The sequence below is a fragment of the Clarias gariepinus genome, chromosome 4, assembly GCF_024256425.1.
Source record: "Clarias gariepinus isolate MV-2021 ecotype Netherlands chromosome 4, CGAR_prim_01v2, whole genome shotgun sequence".
Lineage (NCBI taxonomy): Eukaryota > Metazoa > Chordata > Actinopteri > Siluriformes > Clariidae > Clarias > Clarias gariepinus.
The window spans coordinates 7,051,033-7,077,289 of record NC_071103.1 but is presented as its reverse complement, the minus strand read 5'-3'; the positions used below and the strand labels follow the sequence as shown (position 1 = coordinate 7,077,289).

At 42.1% G+C, this 26,257-nt stretch overlaps 1 protein-coding gene across 2 annotated transcripts in view; it reads left to right on the top strand.

Moving 5' to 3' along the window:
- ca14 (carbonic anhydrase XIV) overlaps positions 1 to 25,616 on the top strand; it is a 61,969-nt gene extending 36,353 nt beyond the window's left edge. For both annotated transcript variants that reach the window (XM_053493887.1, XM_053493886.1), the window contains 4 exons: positions 5,420 to 5,543; positions 6,179 to 6,202; positions 6,350 to 6,434; positions 25,398 to 25,616. In XM_053493887.1, coding sequence (XP_053349862.1) covers positions 5,420 to 5,543; positions 6,179 to 6,202; positions 6,350 to 6,434; positions 25,398 to 25,473 — 309 coding nt within the window. In that variant the 3' untranslated portion in view covers positions 25,474 to 25,616. The remainder of the gene's footprint in view (positions 1 to 5,419; positions 5,544 to 6,178; positions 6,203 to 6,349; positions 6,435 to 25,397) is intronic.
- Positions 25,617 to 26,257: the final 641 nt, after the last annotated feature.

The following is a 26,257-nucleotide window of genomic DNA, read 5'->3' as shown; positions in this document are numbered from 1 at the left end:
GTAGAAAGTTACGTGCTTACTGACCTAGAGGTTAGCAGTCTGGAAGAAAACACCTTTGTTGAACTCCCCAAAGTGTTCACACAAAAGAGTATCCCAGTCTCAGTGGAAAATATTCCACAACAGCACGACATTGATAAGTGGCCATACCTCAGCGAAGTAAAACTGCCTTACATTAATGCTGGAGTTAAAATTCTCATAAGTAACAAAGAGCACAGGCTCCTAGAACCATGGCGAGTAATTAACAGCAGGCACAATGGGCCATATGCATAAAGACTGCTCTCGGATGGACCATAAATGGACCTCTTCGAGAGTCGGTCGAGGAAGGCACATGTGTCAATGAGCAAGTGAGCGTTGCAGTCAACAGAGTCTCCATCGAAAGTGTAGAACAAATGCTGATACAACAGTACAACCATGATTTTCCTGAACGGAACTGTGATGACAAAGCTGAGTTGTCACAAGAGGACTATCAGTTTTTAGACTCTGTAACTAACTCCCTGCAATTTACCGATAATCACTTCTACATCGGTCTCCCATTTAAGAAAGCAGCTATTCAAATGCCCAATAACCGAAGCGCAGCCATGCAGCGCACACTGAACCTCAAACGGAAGTTTAAGCATAACTGCTCCTTTCACAAAGAGTATCTAAACTTCATGAACGACATGTTTGAAAAGGGTCACGCAGTCAAGGTCCCCACACCCCACCTAAGTCGACAAGACGGGCAAGTGTGGTACATACCTCACCATGGTGTGTACCATCCTAAAAAGAAAAAGCTAAGGGTAGTCTTTGACTGTGCTGCCAGCTATCAGGGAATATCATTAAATAGCGAGCTTCTGCAGGGACCCGACCTGACAAACTTACTCATTGGAGTGCTCGCACGCTTTAGACAAGAAGAAGTTGCCATGATGGCAGATGTGGAAGCCATGTACTATCAGGTCAGAGTTCCGGAAAAGGACACAGACTTGTTGCGTTTTCTGTGGTGGCCGAATGGAGACGTGAGTCAGGACTTGGTTGAGTATAAAATGGTTGTTCATTTGTTTGGTGCAAAATCATCTCCAAGTGTAGCTAACTTCGCCCTTAGGAAAACAGCAGAAGAGAACCGCAGCAATGCATCTGCCGAGGCAGTCAACACAGTACTTAAAAACTTTTATGTAGACGACTGCTTGAAGTCTGTCTCTAGTCATAGCCAAGCAGTTGCGCTATATAGTAATCTCACCAAACTGTGCGCAAGTGGAGGGTTTCACCTCACCAAGTGGGCAAGTAATAGTCGTACATTGCTAGCTTCCATCCCTGAGGGTGAGAGAATTAAAGACATGAGGGACTTAGATTTGAGTAAAGACGTACTCCCTGTTGAGAGAGCTCTAGGGGTGCTGTGGTGTATTAATTCAGACACGCTCAAGTTCAAGATTAGTTTAAAAGAGCGGCCTGTGACTACAGTAGAAGAGGAATCTTGTCAGTCACTAGTTCAATTTATGACCCCTTAGGCTTCCTTGCACCAGTCATACTGCCAGCTAAGATCTTATTGCAGCAGTTATGTAAAGAGGGACTCGCTTGGGACGATGACATTCCCGAACAATTTATAAAAAGATGGAGGGCCTGGCTACACGAGTTGCATCAATTGTCTGAGTTTAGTGTAGCAAGATGCGTAAAACCAGTTGACTTTGGAGTTACAACTACAGCACAACTTCACCACTTCTCAGATGCAAGTGAAATGGGATATGGAGTTGTCTCATATATTAGGTTAGTAAATGCTGATGGACTTACACACTGTGCATTCTTGATGGGGAATTCTCGCGTAGCGCCCTTGAAACAAACTACTATCCCCCGAATGGAATTGACAGCGGCAGTGGTCGCCGTAAACAACGACAAAATGTTGAAAGGTCAACTGGAAATAGAACTGCTGGACTCTGTGTTTTGTTAAAGTCGCGCAGTCATTAGATACAAACTCCTGCTTAAATGCTATTCGACGCTTCATGTGCAGAAGAGGCCAGGTGTCAGTTATGAGAAGTGATAATGGAACAAACTTCATAGGCGCTGAGACTGAATTGCGTAAAGCTATCCAACAGTGGAATCAGTCAAAAATTGAAGGCGTCTTTATGCAAAAGGGGATACAATGGATATTTAATCCTCCTGCTGGGTCTCACTTCGGTGGAATATGGGAAAGGCAGATAAGGTCAGTTAAAAAAAATCTTGAGGTCTGTATTAAAAGAACAAACACTAAACGATGAGAGCTTGCACACATTCCTGTGTGAGGTGGAAGCTATAATAAATGACCGTCCCCTTACCACCGCTACAGACGATCCCACAGACCTGGAGCCCCTGACACCTAACCACCTGCTGCTGATGAAAAAACAGCCAAACTTGCCTCCTGGTCTTTTCAAAAAAGAGGACATTTACGCACGTCGCAAGTGGAAGCAAATTCAGTACCTTGCCGACCTATTCTGGAAGCGATGGGTGCGTGAATACTTGCCCTTGCTTCAGGAGCGCCAAAAATGGTCTCAGGTGAGAAAAAAACTCTCGATTGGAGACGTAGTTCTAATAATTGATGAGTCTTCTCCAAGAAATTCATGGGTCGTCGGACGGATCACGAAAGTGTTCCCTGATAAAAAAGGACTTGTGAGACGTGTACTGGTCAAAACTAAAACCAGTACCCTGGAAAGACCCATCGATAAGCTGTGCCTGATATGTGAAATGGACTGTTAATTACCTTATAAAGTAGTCATGTTCCTTTCATTTGGTACGCAGCGATATGAATACCTTAAGTTAAACCGTTAACAAATGTCTAAAGTGTTAAGAAAGTTAATTCTAAAGTGTTAAAAAAGTTAATTCTAAAGTGTTAAGAAAGTTAATTCAAATCTTAATCCAATAGTAAATGTTGTGGCCGAATTGTAAAAAAAAGGAAAAAACAACAAAACAAAAAAATGTGTGTAATTGTCAGTCTTCCTGCCTGTCAATTAGGGGCTGGAAATGTAAGGGCCATATTTCATTCTTGTGATTTGTTGTTATGTTTATCTTATTTCAGTTTATTAGTTAAGCATTAAGCATTAAGTATCATACATATAATTTGTATTGTGACATCATTTCATGGGTTGTTCTGTTACATCATCCCACAGTTATGCAGTTCCATGTCTATCACGCACGTTAGTTGTAGTTGTCGTTAAGACACGGAAGGATACAGAAAGGTGTGGAGCACACAAGCTTTTGACCGTGAGACAGTAAGCTAAAAGGAATACAGTAAAATAAGTTGTTGTAACTGTAATCTATCGAAGCTACAGAACACAGCAAGCGACTTGTCGTGACTACAGTGGATTTATGCAAGAAACTGTAACAACCGTTGTTTTTGATGTTGAAAATAAACAAGAGACAAAGAAATCAACGAAACGTCTGATGTCGTCAGTGACACTGTGTAACTAAAGACACGCGTCAGAACTTGTGAATAACATGCACCTACATAGGGTGCTATGACTTTTCTAAGGGTTGGGCAACCGGGTTAACCGGGCAAAAAAAATCCCATAGACTTAACATTGAGACCAACCTTGACTGATTGTGGCGCAGAGAGGGAATTTTTTAGAAAGGTCAAATTTACCACATTTGAAGAAGTTTGCAACCCGTGTCAGAACATACCTCGCACAAGGGTATAAGTTTTACCCCTGGGGCACAAGACATCCCCAAATTTGCCCCATTGATATATAATAATGTACAGGTAGAACTATAAAATTTAACATTTGGATCCCTTTTGTTATAGAGATATCGGGGGACCCCGAGTTTGGCCACGGCAAGCACCACCTACATTTTCTTCATAAAATGTAACTTTCTAGTTATTATTATTACTACTACTACTACTACTACTACTAATAATAATAATAATATTAATAATACATATTAGTGTACTTTACATTAAATAAAAAATAATCAATGAATAAAACAATAAACAACAGATATAAGCACAATTAAACTCAAAATGATTTAAAATATATAGAGTTTTAAAATGTAGGGAACACTTAAGCACATCCACGAATCTGGGGAGACAAGTGGTACAGGTTGAGTGACACAATCAGTTTTGTGTAGATGTGCTAATTTGCAGAGATATCCTTAGTGTTAACTTGTTTAGCAATAAAAAGTTAAAAAGTGACTGATACAAGGTGGTATCAAAAGGTTTCAAGACTAATTTTGTAACATGTCAACAGATAGCAGCTCAAGACTGCACGTGAAGTCAAATGGTGCAGTGTCTGTACTTCAAAGTCTGTGTGCCAAAAGAAATCGTCCTGTGTACACTGACAGTTGTGCAACTGGTATTATTCTGACCATGTCTGTTACCTTGTCTGCAACTCCATCATGGACAGCAAGTTTGAACAAAGAGCAAACATAAAATTTTATGTGAAACTGGGCAAATCTGCCACAGTGATTTTTCATATGATTCGGCAAGTTCGTGGTGATGCTGCAATGAGTCATTCGACGTGTTCAAGAGCACAGGAACATTACTGGAAGATGACGAGATAACAGAGTTATTATCTAATTATCTGGTACATTCTGTCTATTGCTCAAAATTACTAGCCCAAAGGTTTAACATCCTCAGGCCTGCAACACAAGCTACCATTTGAACTTTTGACCAATTTCAAATTCATGTGGGTATGTTAAACAAGCTAACTTGATAAAAGAACAGAAAATCAGAAGAGAAAATTAGAGTCCACTCTTAAACCTCAGTTTTCAAGCACATCCTGTGTCAAACTGTCTTTTATTGCAAAATGTTTTTAGAGTTTGATATGCAATTTTAGCATACACACAGAACTTTTGGGATAGCTGGTGGAGCACTATCACTGTATAAAAAGACATCCACTGCATTTTTACTGCCTCACAGGATAGGAATAAAAAGATATTTGTTTGCTCTCTTTCATTTAGCCAGTAGCAGAGCATTTTATGTGACCTGCCTTTAGCGCAATCTTATTGTTCATGATCTATGAGTCAATAAGTCAGAGGGATCTTTATGCAAATTTGATAGGAGATGTTTTTTCCATGTTTTTCAAGTGATCATAGAAACTGACAATAACCCTGCCCAAGCTAAACAAACAGGATAGGTTGATAAATTACCAAAGATGTACCAGACCTAAATCATTGAAAGCTGTTTCAGTCATTTAAAAAACTGGCAATCAATTTAAAACATATCGGACAGCCAGTGTGAATTGAATAATATTCAAGTAATATGTTCAGACTTTTTTATGATAATAATGAAAGCTGCAAAATTGTGACTAAATTAAAGCTTAGTGTTAAAGAGAAAGTTGGGACATGTTATAAAAGCTTCTTGACATAGCTCATTTTCTCTTTTATGCTTTATAGCTGACTAACTTTACCCTTTATACTTGGTAATTTTGTACTTTTTCTTTTATGTTTGCATTATTCTCTCTCTCTCTCTCTCTCTCTGCAGTTGATGAAGTTGGAAACAGTGCTGTACTCCAGCAGACCCGGCTCTAACCCCAAGCCATTACAAGATAACTATCGCACCACACAACCTCTCAACAACAGGACAGTGCTCTCCTCCTTTATCCCCGGTGAGAAAGGGAGCACTGCAAAAGATGAAGATTTGCTCTGTGTGTTTATATACAGAAAGGGAGAAAATGCAGAATTAATATACAATAAAAAGAAAATTATTTTAGAAAACAAAAAATAATTCATAATAAATGAGTATATATAAATATATATATATAAATAACGAATAAAATAAATATAAGAAGGAACAAATACAAGTTCACCTTACATTAACCTCTAACCGATGTGCTAACTTCAAGTCATCATTCACAATAATACACAGTACACATTTGTTGCACCATATTTCACATTCTCATCTTTTTAGTGGTTCTCATCCACTCCTTTTAGTGGTGGATGTGGTACTTTAAACATTCTCACATCTCACATTCTTACTTCATCCATATACAGACCATTTTAATCCTGGACAAAAACTTATAGCTCAAGTAAAAAGCTGCTCTCTCTCCTCCTAGTTTACCCTGGGTTAGCACAGCTCCAATGCTTAGTGCTAGTTGCATTAACCAGACCCAAGAACCATTCATGCAAACCCAATATTGTATTTTTCCGACGTCCTCATTTAAGCTGATTATTTTACCATAACCTTAGTACAATTATATCAGATTTTTATCCATAATTCTGATGTTATTTTACTCCCCTCTAGTTTCTGCATATATCTACACATCTGGTAAGAAAGAATCCTTTTCATTAAATTTATATATATATATATATGATCATACAAGTTTTATTGTTATTTCAATTTATATTTTAATTTAATTATATTTTAAACTATTGTGAGTGTGTATGTGTGTGTGTGTGTGTGTGTGTGTGTCAGGTGAAATCTCAGCCATTGTGTTGGGCTGTCTGTGTGGTTGTGTAGGCTTGGCTGCCATAGTTTTCTTCATCATAAGGAAAATTCAGTAAGTAACTCTATGACTTTTAAATGCCCCTTTTCTCACCCTTTCTTTCACACTCAAAAATTCAAAACTCTTGCTCCTAAGAGAATATTTTTTATCTTGTGCTACACAAATACAGTTGAATTAAATTAAATAAAATTGAATTTGGGACATGAGGAATGGGTCTTGGTAATCCTTGACCAGGATTTTGGTAATTGAGTCAGATTGACATTGACACTTTTTTGCCACTGTGCACAAGTGGTTTAGTTTAAAGCAATCAATACGTGCTTGACATGTTTTTTAACAAAAATATTGCATCAACAGAATTACAACCATTTTATAAAATGACCCTTGAATGCACCATTTTTACAAATTCAAAAGTAAGTGGACAAACTAGGTATTAAACGCGAAGTGGCTTGTCGTCGTAACTGATGTGCCAACAAGCGACTTGCCTTGTCGCCATATTCATAATATGAGCCATGACTGCGTAGTAACAAGCGCACTGCCTCTTTAGTTGACATTAGATTTAATTCTGCTTGCAAATCAAGATGCTGCTTCAGTAATTCTGGAGAAGGGTTGAGTGCATAACTTTGATCAAGGTTACTAATCGCAGATGTAAGTTCTTTAAGCCTGGCATTATTCTTTTTATTAGCAAGAACAGAATAAGAAATAATTTGACCTCTCAGGTAGCATTTAAGTGTCTCCCATAGCAGAGAATATGAGACTGAATCGTTTTGATTGAAGGACAAGAACTCCTCAATAGAACTTAAAATGAATTCACAAAATTCTTTATCTGCCAGAAGAAGAGAGTTAAATCTCCAAAGTGGTGGGCTACGTTTATAGGTAGAAAGTTGAATATCCATTAGCAGAGGTAAATGATCAGATATTACAATACCAGAATAGTCAGAAGAATTAAAACATGAATTAAGAGTTCTGTCAATAAAAAAGTAATCAATCCCGGAATAAGAATGGTGCACCTGAGAGAAAAAAGAAAATTTTTTGATTGAAGGGTTACGAAATCTCCATGGATCAATAAGATCGTTCTGTTTCATAAAATCTGAAAATATTTTAGACATAGATGATGGAGTCAGATTACGAGGATTAGATTGATCCAAGATGGGATCAAAAACACAATTCAGATTTCCACCGAGGAATCAGCAAATGGGTATCCAAGAAGGGGATGTAACTCAGCAATCTATTAGCGAATTCAGCATCATCAAAATTTGGGGCATATACATTTACCAAAAAACTTTTTTTTGCATTAGGGTACCAGCAACAATGATGTATCTACCATTCCTATCAGCGATAACATTGGACGATGAGAATTGAACTTTCTTATTAATGAGAATAGCAACTCCTTTAGCTTTCAAATTAAAGTTTGAGTGAAAGACCTGACCTACCCAAGGGCTATATAACCTATAATGATCTTTAATGCGAAGGTGAGTTTCCTGTAAAAATGCTATATCAGGATTTAGATGTTTCAAGTGTGTGAAAACCTTAGATTTCTTAACAGGGTTACCCATACCTCTGACATTCCAACTAATGAATCTAAGAGGCATGCCTGACTCAGCAATGCTGGAATCTATATTGCCACTAACCATTCAAAAAAATAAAAATAAAAAAATAAATGAAAAACACAACAGCCAAAATGCCAGTGGTCGTAAAGTGCCGAAATGAGACACCCTCCCCCCTCACTCCCAAATGCCCCTAAACACAAATTCACCCAAAGTCTCCACATAACAGAACAAAGGAGACAGCAGTGTTCCCCAAAAAAGCAAAAATGATCCACTAAAGTGAATGGACTAACCGGAGCCCAAACAAAAACAAACAAAAATGAGAGAGAAAAAAAAACTCCCACCGACTTCCACACTGTATAACAGTGTGCGTGTAACTATAAACACGTTATATTAAAAAAACTAACAGTACAAAATACTGTTTCCTTAGAAGGTGAACATTCCAATAAAAACAAAAATACGTAAAAATACAAATAAACAAGTCCTGTGCAAATAGATGCAGTAAGCATAGAAAAGATTGTGCTGGACTAATCCGGAGTACAAGAGTATAATATACGATTTAGTCTTCCTACACTCAACAAAAATATAAACGCAACACCTTTGTTTCTGCTCCGATTTTTCATGAGATGGTTTTAAAGATCTAAAATTCATTCCAGATACACAATATTACCATTTCTCTCAAACATTGTTCACAAATCAGTCTAAATGTGTAATAGTAAGCACTTCTGCTTTGCTGAGATAATCCATCCCACCTCACAGGTGTGCCACATCAAGATGCTGATCTGACATCATGAGTAGTGCACAGGTGTACCTTATACTGCCCACAATAAAAGGCCACCCTGGAATGTGCAGTTTTTTGCTTTATTGGGGGTCTGGGGACTCAGAACCGGTCAGTATCTGGTGTGACCACCATTTGCCTAATGCAGTGCAGCACATCTTCTTTGCATGGAGTTTATCAGATTGTCAATTGTGGCCTGTGGAATGTTGATCCACTCCTCTTCAATGGCTGTGCGAAGTTGTTGGATATTAGTGGGAACTGGTACACGCTGTCCTATACGCCGGTCAAGCACATCCCAAACATGCTCAACGGGTGACATGTCCGGTGAGTATGCTGGCCATGCAAGAACTGGGACATTTTTAGCTTCCAAGAACTGTGTACATATCCTTGCAACATGGGGCCGTGCATTATCTTGCTGAAACATGAGGTGATGTTCATGGATGTATGACACAACAATGGGCCTCAGGATCTCATCACGGTATCTCTGTGCATTCAAAATGCCATCAATAAAATGTACCTGTGTTCTTCGTCCATAACACATGCCTGCCCATACCATAACCCCACCACCACCACCATGGGCCACTCGATCCACAACACTGACATTAGCAAAGCGCTCACCCACACGACGCCACACACGCTGTCTGCCATCAGCCCTGAACAATGTAAACCGAGATTCATCCGTGAAGAGAACACCTCTCCAACGTGCCAGACGCCATCGAATGTGAGCATTTGCCCACTCAAGTCTGTTACGGCGACGAGCTGGAGTCAGGTCAAGACCCTGATGAGGACGACGAGCATGCAGTTGAGCTTCCCTGAGACAGTTTCTGACAGTTTGTGCAGAAATTGTTTGGTTATGCAAACCAATAGTTTCAGCAGCTGTCTGAGTGGCTGGTCTCAGACGATCTTGGAGGTGAACCTGCTGGATGTGGAGGTCCTGGGCTGGGGTGGTTACACGTGGTCTGCGGTTGTGAGGCCGGTTGGATGTACTGCCATATTCTCTGAAACGCCTTTGGAGACGGCTTATGGTGGAGAAATGAACATTCTATGCACGAGCAACAGATCTGGTGACATTCCTGCTGTCAGCATGCCAATTGCACGCTCTCTCAATGCTTGTGGCATCTGTGGCATTTTGCTGTGCAACAAAACTGCACATTCCAGGGTGGCCTTTTGTGGGCAGTATAAGGTACACCTGTGCACTACTCATGATGTCAGATCAGCATCTTGATGTGGCACACCTGTGAGGTGGGATGGATTATCTCAGCAAAGCAGAAGTGCTCACTATCACACATTTAGACTGATTTGTGAACAATGTTTGAGAGAAATGGTAATATTGTGTATCTGGAATGAATTTTAGATCTTTAAGTCCATCTCATAAAAAATCGGAGCAGAAACAAAGGTGTTGCATTCATATTTTTGTTGAGTGTATATAAAAGTGTGAATAAAAAAGCAAACAAACAGTACGGTAATTAGAGCAACACAGTTTAAAAACAGCATTATACACCAAACTGAAGGGCTGTTAAGGCTCACCCAGAAATCACAGTTTTGACGTAATCACTGGCTTCCTCCGCTGACACAAAGTTCTTCTCAACACCCTTATATGTGATGCGAAGTCGTGCTGGATGAAACAGGCCGTGCCTAACACCCTCAATGCCACGGAGCTGCTGCCTGACCGTATTGAATGCAGCCCGAGCGCGTGTTATCTTAGCAGTTTAGTCAGGAAAGATTGAGATGGTCTGGTCCCCAACTTTAATCTGTCGGCATTCTCTAGCGCGACGTAAAATGTCAACACAGTCAGTGTGGTAATAAAACCTGCATACAATGGCTCGTGGACGGTCGCCGGATTTAGGTGTGGGTTGGAGGGTCCTGTGGGAACGATCCAAAAGCGGCTCCTTCTCCAGATTAAAGGCTTCCTTTAGCGAGGAGGCCACGGCCGCAGTGGTGCACATGTCAGGGCCCTCCGGTACTCCCACTATCCTAACATTGTTACGGCGCGACCTAGACTCCAAGTCTTCACATTTATTTTTCAGCTTGGTTACGTTAGCTGTGAGACAGTTGATAGTATTTTTCATCTCGGCTATGTCGTCCGAGCACACAGTAAGCGCGTGCTCTATCTCTCTGAACGTACCTTTTAGCTCGGACACATCATTAGCAGCTTTATCAATCGCCAGCTGCGTTTTCACCGCTTGCAAGTCGAACTTAATAGTAGACAAAACATCACCGAGAGTATCCTGAAGTTATTTTTTAAAAATATCGGCGATATCTTTCCTCAGCGAGGCTAACAACTCGACTTTAAGAGCATCAATATCCGGATTAGCTTGGCTCGTGGGGGGCTTTACAGGTGACGACTCACTCGAGGATGTGGTCGCGGCTTGCAAACTAGGTCTCAGTTGTGTTTGAATAGTACTGCGAGTTTTAATATTTTTTGCTGCCATTTTACGCAGTCCCGAGTAAAACCTCTCAACTCAACGAACTACAGAATAAAACAGGACTAAAATTATGGCCAAAAAGCGCAAATGAATTACAATTTAATCAAAATTGGTGGGAGCTCTTAAACTCACGTCCTACTCCATCAACGCTCAACCGGAAGTCGTAAGTGGACAAACTAATATCATAAATTTATTTAATGTTTTAATGCGTTGATGAAAACCCTTTACTGTGAACATGAACATCACCAAATTCTCAGTCTTCTTCCTTAATATGCATTGCCAGGCCTTTTCTTCACCCATCTTCAGTTGTTGATTGTTTGTGTGACTCTGCGTACAGTTTTGTCTTTATGAAAACCATGCTCAATTGGAATGGGTTAAGGTGATTCAATCCTTCGAGAACGTTCCATTTCTTTGCTTTGGGTTATTATCACTGCATGTTTTAAAACATAATCCATCTAGGGAACATGCTCAAATAAATTCATCAAATATTTTGACAAATCAGTTTAAGATAAATTTGACAGATTATATGTTATGCTTTGTCTTGGATGCACTGTTTGAATTTTAAGGTAAACTGACAGTCTTTACATTCATGAAGGCCAAAATATTGAATAATAGGCCTATACCTCCTGCAGGGTTTTCTTGACCTGGCTAGATGTCAGAGTTTTTCTCTACCAAGAAAATAATTCTGCGAAATATCTTCCCCATCATCCATCTTCTGTCATCTTCTAGGTCAAGGGTCTTCAACTAAAATTCCTTGAGGTCCAGTAAACGAACACTCCTCACCAGTTCGGACTAAGTTCTGGACAACCCAAAAACATGCACTGAGGCTTTAAGCATAGATAACATTCTTTATTGTACAAAATATAATATTTTCTTATATGGATGAACATGTCTTTACGTGCAGTATGTACTGTGTAAACGGACATAAGTTCACATCCTTAACAAAACTGATCTCATTTAATGCTGTTCTGTCCTTTATGTTGCTTTGGTACAAAATAATTAAATTTAACCAGTAAATATGTCTAACAAAAATATGATGAAGAAAAATGCCTTCATCTTTAAATTTGCATAGAACAAATTTATTTTAACATTAACAACCTAAAAAGTTCCCGCAGAACTGAGATTAACAATTAGGCCTTGTTCACACGGGCGTTAAAATCGAGCGTTTTTCTTGCGTTCGTAGCATCCGGTGAGCACGGATCAGGCACAGAGTGTTTTCTACACGTAGGAGTCAATGAGAGTGTTCACACGGGCTTTGGTGACATGCGTTTGTCTGGCTGCGCGTTTATACGTCATTAAAAAAAGTTGCATGCAGCTTTTTCTTGGCGTTCAAAACCCAACGAAACCGCTTCTAGTTAATTTTTTTCGCGTTTTTTTTACGCTTTGGAGGACCGGATATATCCCATGATCCTACATGCTATACATAGGGAAATGCGGAAAAGGGAAAGATAAAAAAAATTAATTGTTGAAAAACGTACGCGGAAATATTCGCATTTCTTCATAAACCACAAAAAAACTTCCTTTAATCCGACGTTGTGCAGTCAGAGAGTGAACCCAGTAGCGGCCAGAGACAAACAAAGCCGGTGTAAAAGTCAATCAATCGTCACCACAAAACACAACATAAACGTCTAGGACGTCCAGAGCAAGTTCGTTTATCCAAAACCTAACGCCCGTGTGAACAAGGCCTTACTGTATCACAATCAATGAATGCAAACCTCTCCGGTTAAAAAAAATCATAAATCTCATATTGCATTATATCTTCATTTACATGTAGTGTCTTTACTTAACTAAATGTATCTAATGTATCTGACCTTGATGTGCCAAATGATTTTATTAGAAAATATCTTTTGGCACATTTATTTATTTATTTGTTTGTTTTATTAGATCAAAAGGCTTTGTGGTCCAGATGGATGCATCTCAAGCCCTTCTTTATTTGTACTGACATTTTTCAGACTGCATATTGGGAGTTGAACAACTGCCAAATGCAGATTCAACACTTGTTATCAATGCCAGACCTTTAAGCTGCTAAATTTGTGATGAAATAACAAAAAAATAAATAAAAAAACTGGCCATCAAAAAAAAACGTTTTGCAATTAAAGCCAAGATTAATCATATTGCAATCTCTTACCTTAGTTGAAGTAACATAGCTATAACAATAAGTAATAACAAATCCAAGTGATAAACTTTTAGTAAGCACCAAATAGAAGGTTACAAACAAAGAAGTGCTAAAAATTCCACACCTCTCAACTAATCCTTTTTTAAAGCACCTCTTGCTTGTTATAGAGCACTCCTATTGTCATGCACACTCGGAACGCGACCGGCACTAGGACCCGGAAGTTAAGCGGTCGCAAACCAGGAAGTATAAAAGAGGTAAACAAACCATAGCACCTCGCTCAGTCATTGAGTTTCGCCGATGGGACGTCGGAATCCTACATCTAACTGTCAGTACTCACCTTTTTGGTTTCAATTCCTGATCGAGTGTGTATCTATAGAACGCGGGTTAGATTGTGTCTTTCCCTTGCTCCCCATTTGTGAGAGTCCTTAGACTAAAAGCGTGATTATCCTGCCTACTCGTGTTCTTCCGCGTTTGGGTTTACCATTCACGCTACAGAGGGCTAACCGCTAAAGCTACGTCTTCTGGTCATCTCAGGTTAGTTCTTGACAGAACGACTGAGCCGTCCGCGGTGAACCCAGCGGATTACGCGCACCTCTGCGATGTGGTTGATCAGCACGCCAAGCTTATCAACAAGCTAACCGGGGAGATCGCTAATCTGTGCCGGGACCTCCAAGACGTCGCGGCCCTGCACCGCGAGGTCGCGGAGCTCCGGCGGGAGAACGCGGATCTCCGGGCGGCTGTGGATAGCGCGGCTAGCCAGTCTCCCGTCGCGGCGGCCGCGGCGCCGCACCAACCCCCCACGAGCCGGGGAACCCATGCAATTAGGACGCGCCTCCCTGACCGTGGCGGAACGCGAACGACGGTACCGAGAGGGGCTGTGTGCCTACTGTGGGTCGGCGGCGCACCACCAAGCTATCTGTCCGATTCCCCCGGGAAACGCGCAGCCCCGGTGAGTGAAAGGAGAGACTCACCGGGCCCCCTCCACCTCTCCTACACAATCGACGCCACCATCTCACGCTTCACGGTTCAGGTAAACCTCCAAATTGGCCACAAACGAGTTCGAAGCACCGCGTTCATCGACTCCGGTGCTGCGGGTAACTTCATTGACTCTAATTATGCCAAAGATTTGGGGGTGAGGACTGAGGCGTTATCCCAGCCGGTAAAAATCACTTCGGTCGACGGTCGGCCCTTATCATCCAGCCCTATCACCCACCAGACCCAACCCATCACGCTCGCCATAGACCAGCACTAGGAGCAGATCCAATTCCACCTAACGTCCATCTCATCACCGCCCATCATCCTCGGCTATCCCTGGCTGCTACAGCACGACCCGATCATTTTGTGGACCCAGAACCGGATTCTCCAGTGGGGGCCGACCTGTGCCGAACTCTGCCTACAGGCACGGACTGGGACGTGTTCCAGGGAGTCCGAGGCCCCCGACGTCGACACCAACGCCATTCCTGTCGCCTATCGGGACTTGGCTGAAGTTTTCTGCAAGAGACGAGCTACCCACCTCCCACCTCATCGCCCATACGACCTGGCGATAGAACTTCAGCCGGGTTCCGTCCCTCCCCGCGGCCATCTCTACTCGCTATCCATTCCTCGGCGATGGAGGAATACGTCACCAACGCCCTCTGTCAGGGAACCATCCAGCCCTCCACCTCGCCTGCCACCGCGGGGTTCCTCTTCGTCAAGAAGAAAGGGAGCGAACTTCGCCCATGTGTTGACTATCGGGGGCTAAACAACATCACCATTAAGAACAGACATTCACTACCACTCACCAACTCAGCCCTGGACGCCCTCTCTGGTGCCACCGTGTTCACCAAGTTGGACCTCCGGAGCGCCTACAACTTGGTGCGCATCAGAGAGGGTGATGAGTGGAAGACTGCATTCATCACACCCACCGGACATTATGAGAGCCTGGTCATACCATTTGGACTCTGCAACGCACCCTCGGCCTTCCAACAATTCATAAATGACGTCCTTCAAGACATGCTGGGCCGATGGGTGTTCGTCTACCTAGATGACATTCTCATTTACTCCCGCCACCTGGAAGAACATATCCAACACGTACGTGCTGTTCTAAAGAGATTGCTCGCTTACCAACTGTACTGCAAGCTGGAAAAATGTGCTTTTCACCAGCACTCCACCACGTTCCTGGGTTTTGTCATCTCGCCCCAGGGTGTGGCCATGGACCCGCAGAAGCTAGAAGCTGTACGTCACTGGCCCCTACCCAGGACACTCAAACAGCTTCAGCGGTTTCTCGGGTTTGCAAATTTCCACCGTCGCTTTATCCGGGGCTACAGTACAGTTGCAGCACCATTAACCACATTGACCAGGCCCTCATCTCACCCATTTCAGCTCAATCCAACTGCCATCTCAGCCTACAAGGATTCTTCTTCATCCCGATGCCAACAAACCCTTCGTTGTGGAGATGGACGCATCGGATGTGGGCGCCGGCGCAGTTCTCTCCCAGCGAGGTCCAGACCAGAAACTGCATCCCTGCAGTTTCTTCTCCAAAAAATTTGACCCCACTCAGCAGCGATACGGGGTAGGGGACCGCGAGCTGTTGGGCATAAAGTGGGCTTTGGAGGAATGGCGTCACTGGCCAATGAGCCATTCATCGTCTGGACCGATCACCAAAACCTGATCACCATCAAGAACCTCAAACAGCTCAATCCACGGCAGGCACGGTGGGCACTATTTTTTGAACAATATAATTTTCATCTTTCTTACCGCCCGGGGTCGAAGAACACCAAAGCCGACGCCCTATCACGCCAGTATGAGGACGATCTCCCCCGGGCGGAACCCGTGCCTGTCATCCATCCATCTCGAATCCTCGCACCCCTCCACTGGGATTTGGAGACCAGGGTCCGCCAGGCACAGGCGGCGGAGACCGAACTGGCAGGTTGGGGTACGTGGACGACTCCACGTACCCCAACATCTACGAGCGGAGGTTCTCCAATGGGGGCATTCGTCCATCATCGCCGGACATTCTGGGGCATGACGAACCCTATCGTTTATTTAACGGGCATTCTGGTGGCCCTCCTTGAGGAGAGACGTCCGCGAGTTCGTTCAGGCGTGCCCGGTGTGCACCACGGCAAAGGACACAAATCAACCAGCTCCAGGAGAACTCCAACCACTCCCAGTTCCTCAACGGCCCTGGACGCACATCGCCCTGGATTTCATCATGGGCCTGCCGGTTTCAGAGGGTAAGAACACCATATTAACCATCGTTGATCGGTTCTCCAAGGCCGTGCACCTGGTGGCCCTAGCCGGACTCCCCTCAGCAAAAGACACAGCGGAATTGATTTTGGAACACATAGTCCGACTGCATGGGTTCCCAAAGGACATCTTCTCGGACAGGGGGCCCCAGTTCACAGCCCGGTTCTGGAAGGCCTTCTGCCGTCTGATCAATTCCACCTGTAGTCTGTCATCCGGTTACCACCCCCAGACTAATGGTCAGACGGAACGGACCAACCAACAACTGGAGCGCTACCTAAGTGGTTTCGTTTCCGATCGCCAGCGCTCCTGGGCCCGCTACCTCAAATGGGCCGAACTGTCCCACAACCTCCACGTCTCCTCAGCCACCAACCTAAGCCCATTTGAGGTGTGCCATGGTTTCCATCCTCCCATGTTCAACCATCAAGAACCAGAGGTTGACGTACCATCGGCCCAACAGTTGGTCCGTAGGTGTCGGCGGATATGGAACCAAGCTAATCGCGCCATCCAGCGAGCCAACACCAGCTACGTCGCTCAGCATCGCCGCCGACAACCGCCGGGACGTTTGTACCACGTAGGTGACAAGGTATGGTTATCAACTAAAAACCTCCATCTGCACACCGAGTCAAGAAAATTAGACCATAATCGGACCATACCGCATCACTTCACGGATTAACCCTGTCACCTACCGGCTCCAGCTGCCTGCGGCGCTCCGGATTCACCCAGTCTTCCATACATCACAGCTAAAACCCTTCATCACTTCACCTCTGGTTCCACCCACCCCCCCTGCTCCTCCTCCCCGAATCATTAACGGCGCTCCCGCCTACACCGTGCGACGAATCCTGGATTCGCGCCCTCGGGGCAGGGGCACCCAGTACCTGGTCGATTGGGAAGGCTACGGCCCCGAGGAGCGATCTTGGGTTCCAGCACGGTTCATCCTCGACCCTGAGCTCATCCGGGACTACCGTCACAGGGTATTCTCCACCTCAGGACCGTCTGGATCCGGTCCTGGACAGGGGGGTACTGTCATGCACACTCGGAACACGACCAGCACTAGGACCCGGAAGTTAAGTGGTCGCAAACCAGGAAGTATAAAAGAGGTAAACAAACCATAGCACCTCGCTCAGTCATTGAGTTTCGCCGATGCCACGTCGGAATCCTACATCTAACTGTAAGTACTCACCTTTTTGGTTTCAATTCCTGATCAAGTGTGTATCTATAGAACGCGGGTTAGATTGTGTCTTTCCCTTGCTCCCCATTTGTGAGAGTCCTTAGACTAAAAGCGTGATTATCCTGCCTACTCGTGTTTTTCCGCGTTTGGGTTTACCATTCACGCTACAAAGGGCTAACCGCTAAAGCTACGTCTTCTGGTTATCTCAGGTTAGTTCTTGACACCTATTTTTCTTGGTTTGGCATTTTATTCTATGATTTGATTGATGATTTGATGATTTTGGCATACAGCTCATGAAAACCCAAAACTCCTATTTAAAAAAAATAGCATATTTCATTCGACCAATAAAAGAAAAGTGTTTTTAATACAAAAAAAAGTCAACCTTTAAATAATTATGTTGAGTTATGCACTCAATACTTGGTTGGGAATCCTTTTGCAGAAATGACTGCTTCAATGCGGCGTGGCATGGAGGCAATCAGCCTGTGGCACTGCTGAGGTGTTATGGAGGCCCAGGATGCTTCGATAGCGGCCTTAAGCTCATACAGAGTGTTGGGTCTTGCGTCTCTCAACTTTCTCTTCACAATATCCCACAGATTCTCTATGGGGTTCAGGTCAGGAGAGTTGGCATACCAATTAAGCACAGTAATACCATGGTCAGTAAACCATTTACCAGTGGTTTTGGCACTGTGAGCAGGTGCCAGGTCGTGCTGAAAAATGAAATCTTCATCTTCATAAAGCTTTTCAGCAGATGGAAGCATGAAGTGCTCCAAAATCTTCTAATAGCTAGCTGCATTGACCCTGCCCTTGATAAAACACAGTGGACCAACACCAGCAGCTGACATGGCACCCCAGACCATCACTGACTGTGGGTACTTGACACTGGACTTCAGGCATTTTGGCATTTCCCTCTCCCCAGTCTTCCTCTAAACGCTGGCACCTTGATTTCCGAATGACATGCAAAATTTGCTTTCATCCGAAAAAAGTACTTTGGACCACTGAGCAACAGTCCAGTGCTGCTTCTCTGTAGCCCAGGTCAGGCGTTTCTGACGCTGTTTCTGGTTCAAAAGTGGCTTGACCTGGGGAATGCGGCACCTGTAGCCCATTTCCTGCACACGCCTGTACACGGTGGCTCTGGATGTTTCTACTCCAGACTCAGTCCACTGCTTCCGCAGGTCCTCCAAGGTCTGGAATCGGTCCTTCTCCACAATCTTTCTCAGGGTCCGATCACCTCTTCTCGTTGAGATAGGAATTTTGGGTTTTCATGAGCTGTATGCCAAAATCATCAATAATAAAACAATAAAAAACTTGAACTACTTCAGTTGTGTGTAATGAATCTAAAATATATGAAAGTCTAATGTTTATTAGTACATTACAGAAAATAATGAACTTTATCACAATATGCTAATTTTTTAAAAAGGACCTGTATTGTCAAAAAATGTTGAGCTTTCAAAAGAAAAATCCATTTTCTTTTGACTTGTGCTTTGGTCTATTTGCATACAGAGAGGTAAATCTTTTCATCTTCAGTCTCCTAACAGAGATATGTTGCTTTTTGTGTAAAACTAAATTGTTATTTGAAACTATCCATGATCCCCTCCATGTTGTCTAGTGCGTAGTGCTTAAATGATTAGCATGATACTGCCACCATTATGGTTTATAGTGTTTTGGGTTTTAACTGCAATAAATACGTATTTTTGACTTGTGCTCACAAAGATCTGCCTTGGGCTTGTCAAACCATAGGACATTTTGCCACATGGTTTGGGGTGATTTATATGGGCTTTTATTTTATTAGGAAAAGTGTAAATGTTTGCGGGGTAGGATGGTCCTTCAGGACAGGACTGGGAAGTACTGTACTCTACTAAATAATACATTGTGTATGGTTAGATTTAAAGATGCATACTTAACAGGTTCACTAAGATGTTTGCCTGTATTTTTGTGTCACATTCCTGAGTGAAACATTCTTCTCTTCAAATGTTTTTAACACCCGCTCATAACATTTCAACAGTGCTACAGTTCCACCCAAAAATAAGCTGAAAAGGGTACATTTTGACTACCTGTTTCTAATTGGCTTCGGTCATCATTTACTTTTTCTCCTTCAGTGTGCATATGCGAAACCTGCTAATGCATTTAGTGGCTATGATATGTTCACGTGTTAGGTTCTTATTTCATTTTCATCAGCATTTTTTAGTCAATTAGAATGTGTTGTTGTCAGAGGATTCAGTGCTCAATTTTACAAGCTTCTAGTATGCTTCTAGGAGAACTCTACATAGCTTGAATCAACACGTCTTTTTTACTCAACTAATAATGTATTTTACATGTAGAAATGTAAATGCCTGTATCTGTTTGAACAATAGTTCATATTTATCTATGTGTGTGTGTGTGTGTGTGTGTGTGTGTGTGTGAATGATCTTTGTTAAAATTTTATGAACACCATTTTCAGTTACATCTTATAATAAAGCCACTTTTGAGAAGAGAGATGGACTACCTGATACTGGTGGAAAGGGAGTTTTCCCTACACAGTCAGGCTCAAAGAGGTGTCTATGCAAGTGTACTATGAAAGTGGTATACATAGGGTAAAAAACTGAATAAACCCAAGAGAAAGAGAGAGAAAACCACTCTGAGCGGCCAATGCAACAGTTTGTAACATTCTTAAAAACAAGGTATTAACTGCCAATCTCAACAACAGCAAAATGCTTAGAAGGCTGTGTGTCCAATACCTCAGAATGACGAAGAAGCCAAATCAAAACAGTCTTGAGGATCTAGGCATTTCATTGTCAAAGTCTGCACATGTACTTATTCTTGACTGGTCTCTGTTTTAGTTAAAGTTTTCACAACTCTTATTGAATTTCCACCACAAATGTTAATTTATGTTGTAATTTATGTTAGGACTATCTGTCTTGTCTCTGCTAGCCAGCTAACTAGGCCTCTTAGTTAGCTAGTTTAGCTTCTCTGTTAATTTATGTTGTAAGTTTATGTTGCATGTAGCACCTTGGTCCTGGAGGAACGTTGTTTCGTTTCACTGTGTACTAACTGTATATGGTTGAAGTGAAAATAAAGCCGACTTGAACTTGAACTTGATGCCACACATCTGACAACCCAGACAGGGCAGAACAGTGTTTTAAATATAGGTTTAGGAAGAGCTTGCCTAATGGCGACAGGGGTTTTACTTATTAAAAAAGATACTTTTTTGTACACAATACAAGACCTGATAATTTGTCGTAGATGCTACACTATATATTGTGACCTTTCTTACAAAAGTCCACTGCTGCGCCAATTCAAGGAATATCTCTCTCTTTTAATTACTGTAGTTATTTCATCGTATTTTTAAAGATTTGATCATCACTTAAGGCAGCATCTTTCCAACATCATGCCATAACAATGGAAACATTCTGGTCCCGCAAATTGGCTTACAAAGACAGTGACCACCTGTTCAGTACAGTATTTACAAAGGTATTAAGTCCAGCTACGCCTTGACAGACAAAAAAATTAATTTGTTGAGGCCTTTTTTTTTGGGGGGGGGGGGGGGGTTTGGGGGAATTAGGTAAAACATAATACCCTGCCATGGTAAGGCAGCGTACAGTGGGGCAAAAAAGTATACAGTCAGCCACTAATTGTGAAAGGTTTCCCACTTAAAAAGATAAGAGAGGCCTGTAATTTTCATCATATGTATACTTCAACTATGACAGACGAAATAAGAAAAAAAAATCCAGAAAATCACATTGTAGGATTTTTTTTTGCAAATTATGGTGGAAAATAAGTATTTAGTCACCTTCAAACAAGCAAGATTTCTGGCTCTCACAGACCTGTAACTTGTTCTTTAGGAGGCTCCTCTGTCCTCCACTCATTTACCTGTATTAATGCCATTTGTTTTTAGTATAAAAGACACCTGTCCACAACCTCAAACAGTCACACTCCAAACTCCACTATGGCCAAGACCAAAGAGCTGTCAAAGGACACCAGAAACAAAATTGTAGACCTGCACCAGGCTGTGAAGACTGAATCTACAATAGGTAAGCTGCTTGGTGTGAAGAAATCAACTGTGGGAGCAATTATTAGAAAATTAACGACATACAAGACCACTCATAATCTCCCTCGATCGGGCTCAATGCAAGATCTCACCCTGTGGGGTCAAAAAGATCACAAGAACTGTGAGCACAAATCCCAGAACCACACAAGGGGAACCTAGTGAATGACCTGCAGAGAGCTGGGACCAAAGTAACAAAGGCTACAATCAGTAACACACTGCACTGCCAGGGACTAGAAAACATTTGGAGGATCCAGAAGAGGATTGGGAGAATGTCATATGGTCAAATGAAACCAAAATAGAACTTTGTGTTTGAGGGAGAAAAAATGCTGAGTTGCATACAAAGAACACCATACCTACTGTGAAGCATTGGGGTGGAAACATCATGCTTTGGGGCTGTTTTTCTGCAAAGGGACCAGGACGACTGATCCATGTAAAGGAAAGAATGAATGGGGCCATGTATCGTGAGATTTTAAGTGAAAACCTCCTTCCATCACCAAGGGCATTGAAGATGACATGTGGCTGGGTCTTTCAGCATGACAATGATCCCAAATACACCATCCGGGCAATGAAGGAGTGGCTTCGTAAGAAGCATTTTTAGGTCCTGGAGTGGCCTAGCCAGTCTCCAGATCTCAACCCCACAGAAAATGTTTGGAGGGAGTTGAAAGTCCGTGTTGCGCAGCACCAGCCCCAAAACATCACTGCTCTAGAGGAGATCTGCATGTAGGAATGGGCCAAAATACCAGCAATAGTGTGTGAAAACCTTGTGAAGACTTACAAAAAACGTTTGACCTCTGTCATTGCCAACATAGGGTTTATAACAGAGTATTGAGATAAAATGTTGTTATTGACCAAATACTTATTTTCCACCATCATTTGCAAATAAATTCTTGAAAAATCCTACAATGTGATTTTCTGGATTTTTTTTTCTTATTTAGTCTCTCATAGTTGAGGTATACCTATGATAAAAATTAATGGCCTCTTTTTTATAAGTGGGAGAACTTGCAAAATTGGTGGCTGACTAAATACTTTTTGCCCAATGTAGCTACCATTGTTCCAGCTAATTTTCTAAAGTAAAAAGAACTTATGATTTATAATGTGGCATCTATTTGTAATCAACAGCTCTGAGAGACAGTGTAAACATTTGTATGTGCAAGATATATTAAAAGGCATGGCGAGATCATTACTAAAAACAATTCAAAGGACAGATAAGTTCAAGATGTAGTCAGGAGACAAAAAAAAAAGTAAAGGCCAGAAATAATAAAAACACAAAAATTAATGGCCAAAACAAAGCAAGGCGCATAAATAATCATGCGTTTAAAAAACTATTTATATTAATCTTGAATCCAAGGCCCACACACTTTTTTATAACAGCAAATCACAGTCCTGATTACACATACCTGGCTGACTGCAGTCACAAGTAGAGAACAGCACTCTGCATCAGCCTAAGCCAGGCCCGTCTTCATGGTAAAGTGGAACTGTTGCCAGTCACCTTAGTGATCACACAGGGCAACCAAGTGACGAGATACAAGCGACAGTTACCACTCCCTGACACTGGCAGCTCAGGAGTGGTATGTGTAGCCTGACGGAGAGAGACAGGGAGAGGGAGAAAGATAAGAGTGGAGAAGACAATTAGGTATAGTTATGGTCACAGAGTAGATAAGGTGAATGTATGCTTAGTGCAGAGTACAAACAGGGACTCTGACAGAAGTAACTCACTCACTCACTCCCTCATCATCTATACGGCTTTATCCTGTACTCAGGTTTGCGGCGGATGCAAGGTGAAAGTGCATCCACCACCATGCCACCACTGGACAAACCATGACTGTATAACTAAAAGGGAGAGCCAAGAGGAAACATAGACGTGAGGGCTCTGTGAGATGTCAAGCAACCAGACACTCCACTGTCAACAAACCTAAGTGATCAATGAGTGGGGAAGACAGCATCCAAATACAACAGTCCAGCATCCAAATATTCACCATAATTTCCTTACATCCATTTTTTTTTTTTTACAAACTCCGTATTAAGACCAAGATTATAAGCGAAGTACTACTATTATTATCTCACAGGCTTTTTATTCTTCTTCCGTACAAAGCTTTGGTGTGTAACTAGTACCGTACCGTCATACTGTAGACCCATGAATAAGGTGTCAAATCGTGCGGCTTATTTGAGAATGGGGTGCTATGACTTTTTTAAGGGGTCGGTGGTAAACTGTCCCTGCAGGGGGCAATTAACTGCCCCAAAAAGTCCCATAGACTTAACATCGAGATTAACTTTGACGGATTGTAGCGCAGAGCAAGAATTTTGTAAAAAGATAAAATTTACCACATTTGTATAGGTTTGCAAGCGGTGTCAGAACATACATTGCAAGAGGGTATACGTTGTGAGGCATCCAAATTTTGTCAAGAACTAACCTGAGGTGACCAGAAGACGTAACTTTAGCGGTTAGCCCTGTGTAGCGTGACTGGTTAACCCAAACGCGGAGTGACACGAATAGGCAGGATAATCACGCAGTTAGTCTAAGGACTCTCACGATTGGGGAGCAAGGGAAAGACACAATCTAACCCGCGTCCTATAAATACACACTCAGCAAGAAAGCGAAGCCAAAAAGGTAAGTACTCACAGTTAGATGACCGTAAACGAGGCGACATCGGGCAACTCAATGACTGAGCGTTGTACTGTGGTTTGTTTACTCCTTTTATACTTCCTGGTTCGCGACCGCATTAATTCCGGGTCCTAGTGCCGGTCGCGGCTTGAGTGTGCATGACAAATTTGCCCCATTGACATACTGTATAATGGGGAAAAATTCCCATAGACTTAACATTGAGACTAAGTTTGATGGATTGTAGCACAGAACAAGAATTTTGTATAAATCTCAAATTTACATTTTGTACAAGTTACACATAAAGAAACTTGCAAGCTGTGCAAGCTGTACCGTTTGTCACAGACACATAAAAGAGGTGTCAAATTGTTCGGCTTATTCAGGAATGGGGTGCTTGACATGAATTTTCTAAGACGTGGGGGGTAAACTGCCCCAGCAGGGGGCAATTAACGTATAATGGTATTTTTCATTAAAAATAAAAGTTAATTTTGAATCCTATTGTCGTAGAGAAACGGGGGAGAACTCATTTAACTCAGGCAACCAATAAGTCTTTCGCATTTATCATGATGCTCATAAGTCATGCTCCTTAGCAACATCATTAGCATACTGTTAACATTATGCTAACATAATTTGCATGTTGCAAGCCTGATGCTAGCGTAATTAGAATATTGCTAGCATAATGTTACAATTATTAGCATGTTGCTAGCATGATGCTAACATGATTAGCATGTCGCTAACATTATTCCAACTATAATACCATTTTGCTAACATATTTAACGTTGTTAAAGCGATGCTAACGTGATTAGCATGTTGCTAATATGATTAGAATGTCGCTAACATTATGCTAGAGTGTTTAGCAAGTCTAGCATGACTCCAATGTTTTGCCACGGCAAGCATCACTAATTTTTTTTCTTCAGAAAATTTACCTCTCTAGTTGGTAATATTACACCATTATAAATAACTGGCAGTTCAACTTGCATGGACCAAAAGATAAATAAAATAAAGTGAAAAATTCCATACAGACAGTAACCTGAGTAACAGAATCTTTTTTCTAACACTTAAAATTTTAACTACTGTACATATCAAATAAGCACTGTGTTTTAATCGTATCGTTTTGATTTACTTTCTCTTTTATAGGACTAAGGACACAGCAAGAGACATGGCATTAAGGATGACCTCTCACCATGGGAAAAATGAAGAGACCACACCATAGCCTTAAATTTAATCTATAGCATCTGAAATTTCACTGTTTGCGTTGACTGACCATTGGGTGGCACTCTAAACAAACCTCTAAACACCTTATTGCATTTAGAAGATTTGCACCTATTTTAACCTTAACTCTAAAATGAAATCTCTCTCTCTCACACACACACACACACACATACTGTACATAACACACAGCTCTGGGGTAAAAAAAAAAAAAAAGATTTCTTTTAAAATAAATTTTATTTGGAAACAAGTTGTTTTACGAGCACCGAGTATCATGCATCACGCATGCACTTCTTGTTTTGAGCGTCACATGATCACAACTGAGCCAACAATTTTTCTCTCTCTGTGCTGCGGAATTGTGGTTAAATCGTCTCCCCTGCTGGGTCTTAGTGCCCGTCTCTTACTGGTATAATCAACGTCCGTGCATGCGTGTACTGTTTACCACACTGTGACCACGTGTGTGTGTGTGTGTGTGTGTGTGTGTGTGTGTGTGTGTGTAAATCATATTTTATTTTGTGTTTGTAAACCTGTGTGTACAGTGGGCGTGTACTGTTCTTTATAGCACATGTGTACTCGCGTATAAGGCGAAAGAAAATCTCATTAAAAGTTAAAAATCCAAATCTGATTTTTGCTACTCATTTTGCGATATTCCTGTAGCAAAACTCACTTGTGCACTTAAAAACGCGAACTTGAGAAAGCAGAGTCGGGGGCGGGGCTGGGGTGGGAATTAAGTCATTTTATTGGTCGATGCCTCACCAATGAACAACGCCAGCCACAATGCAAACATT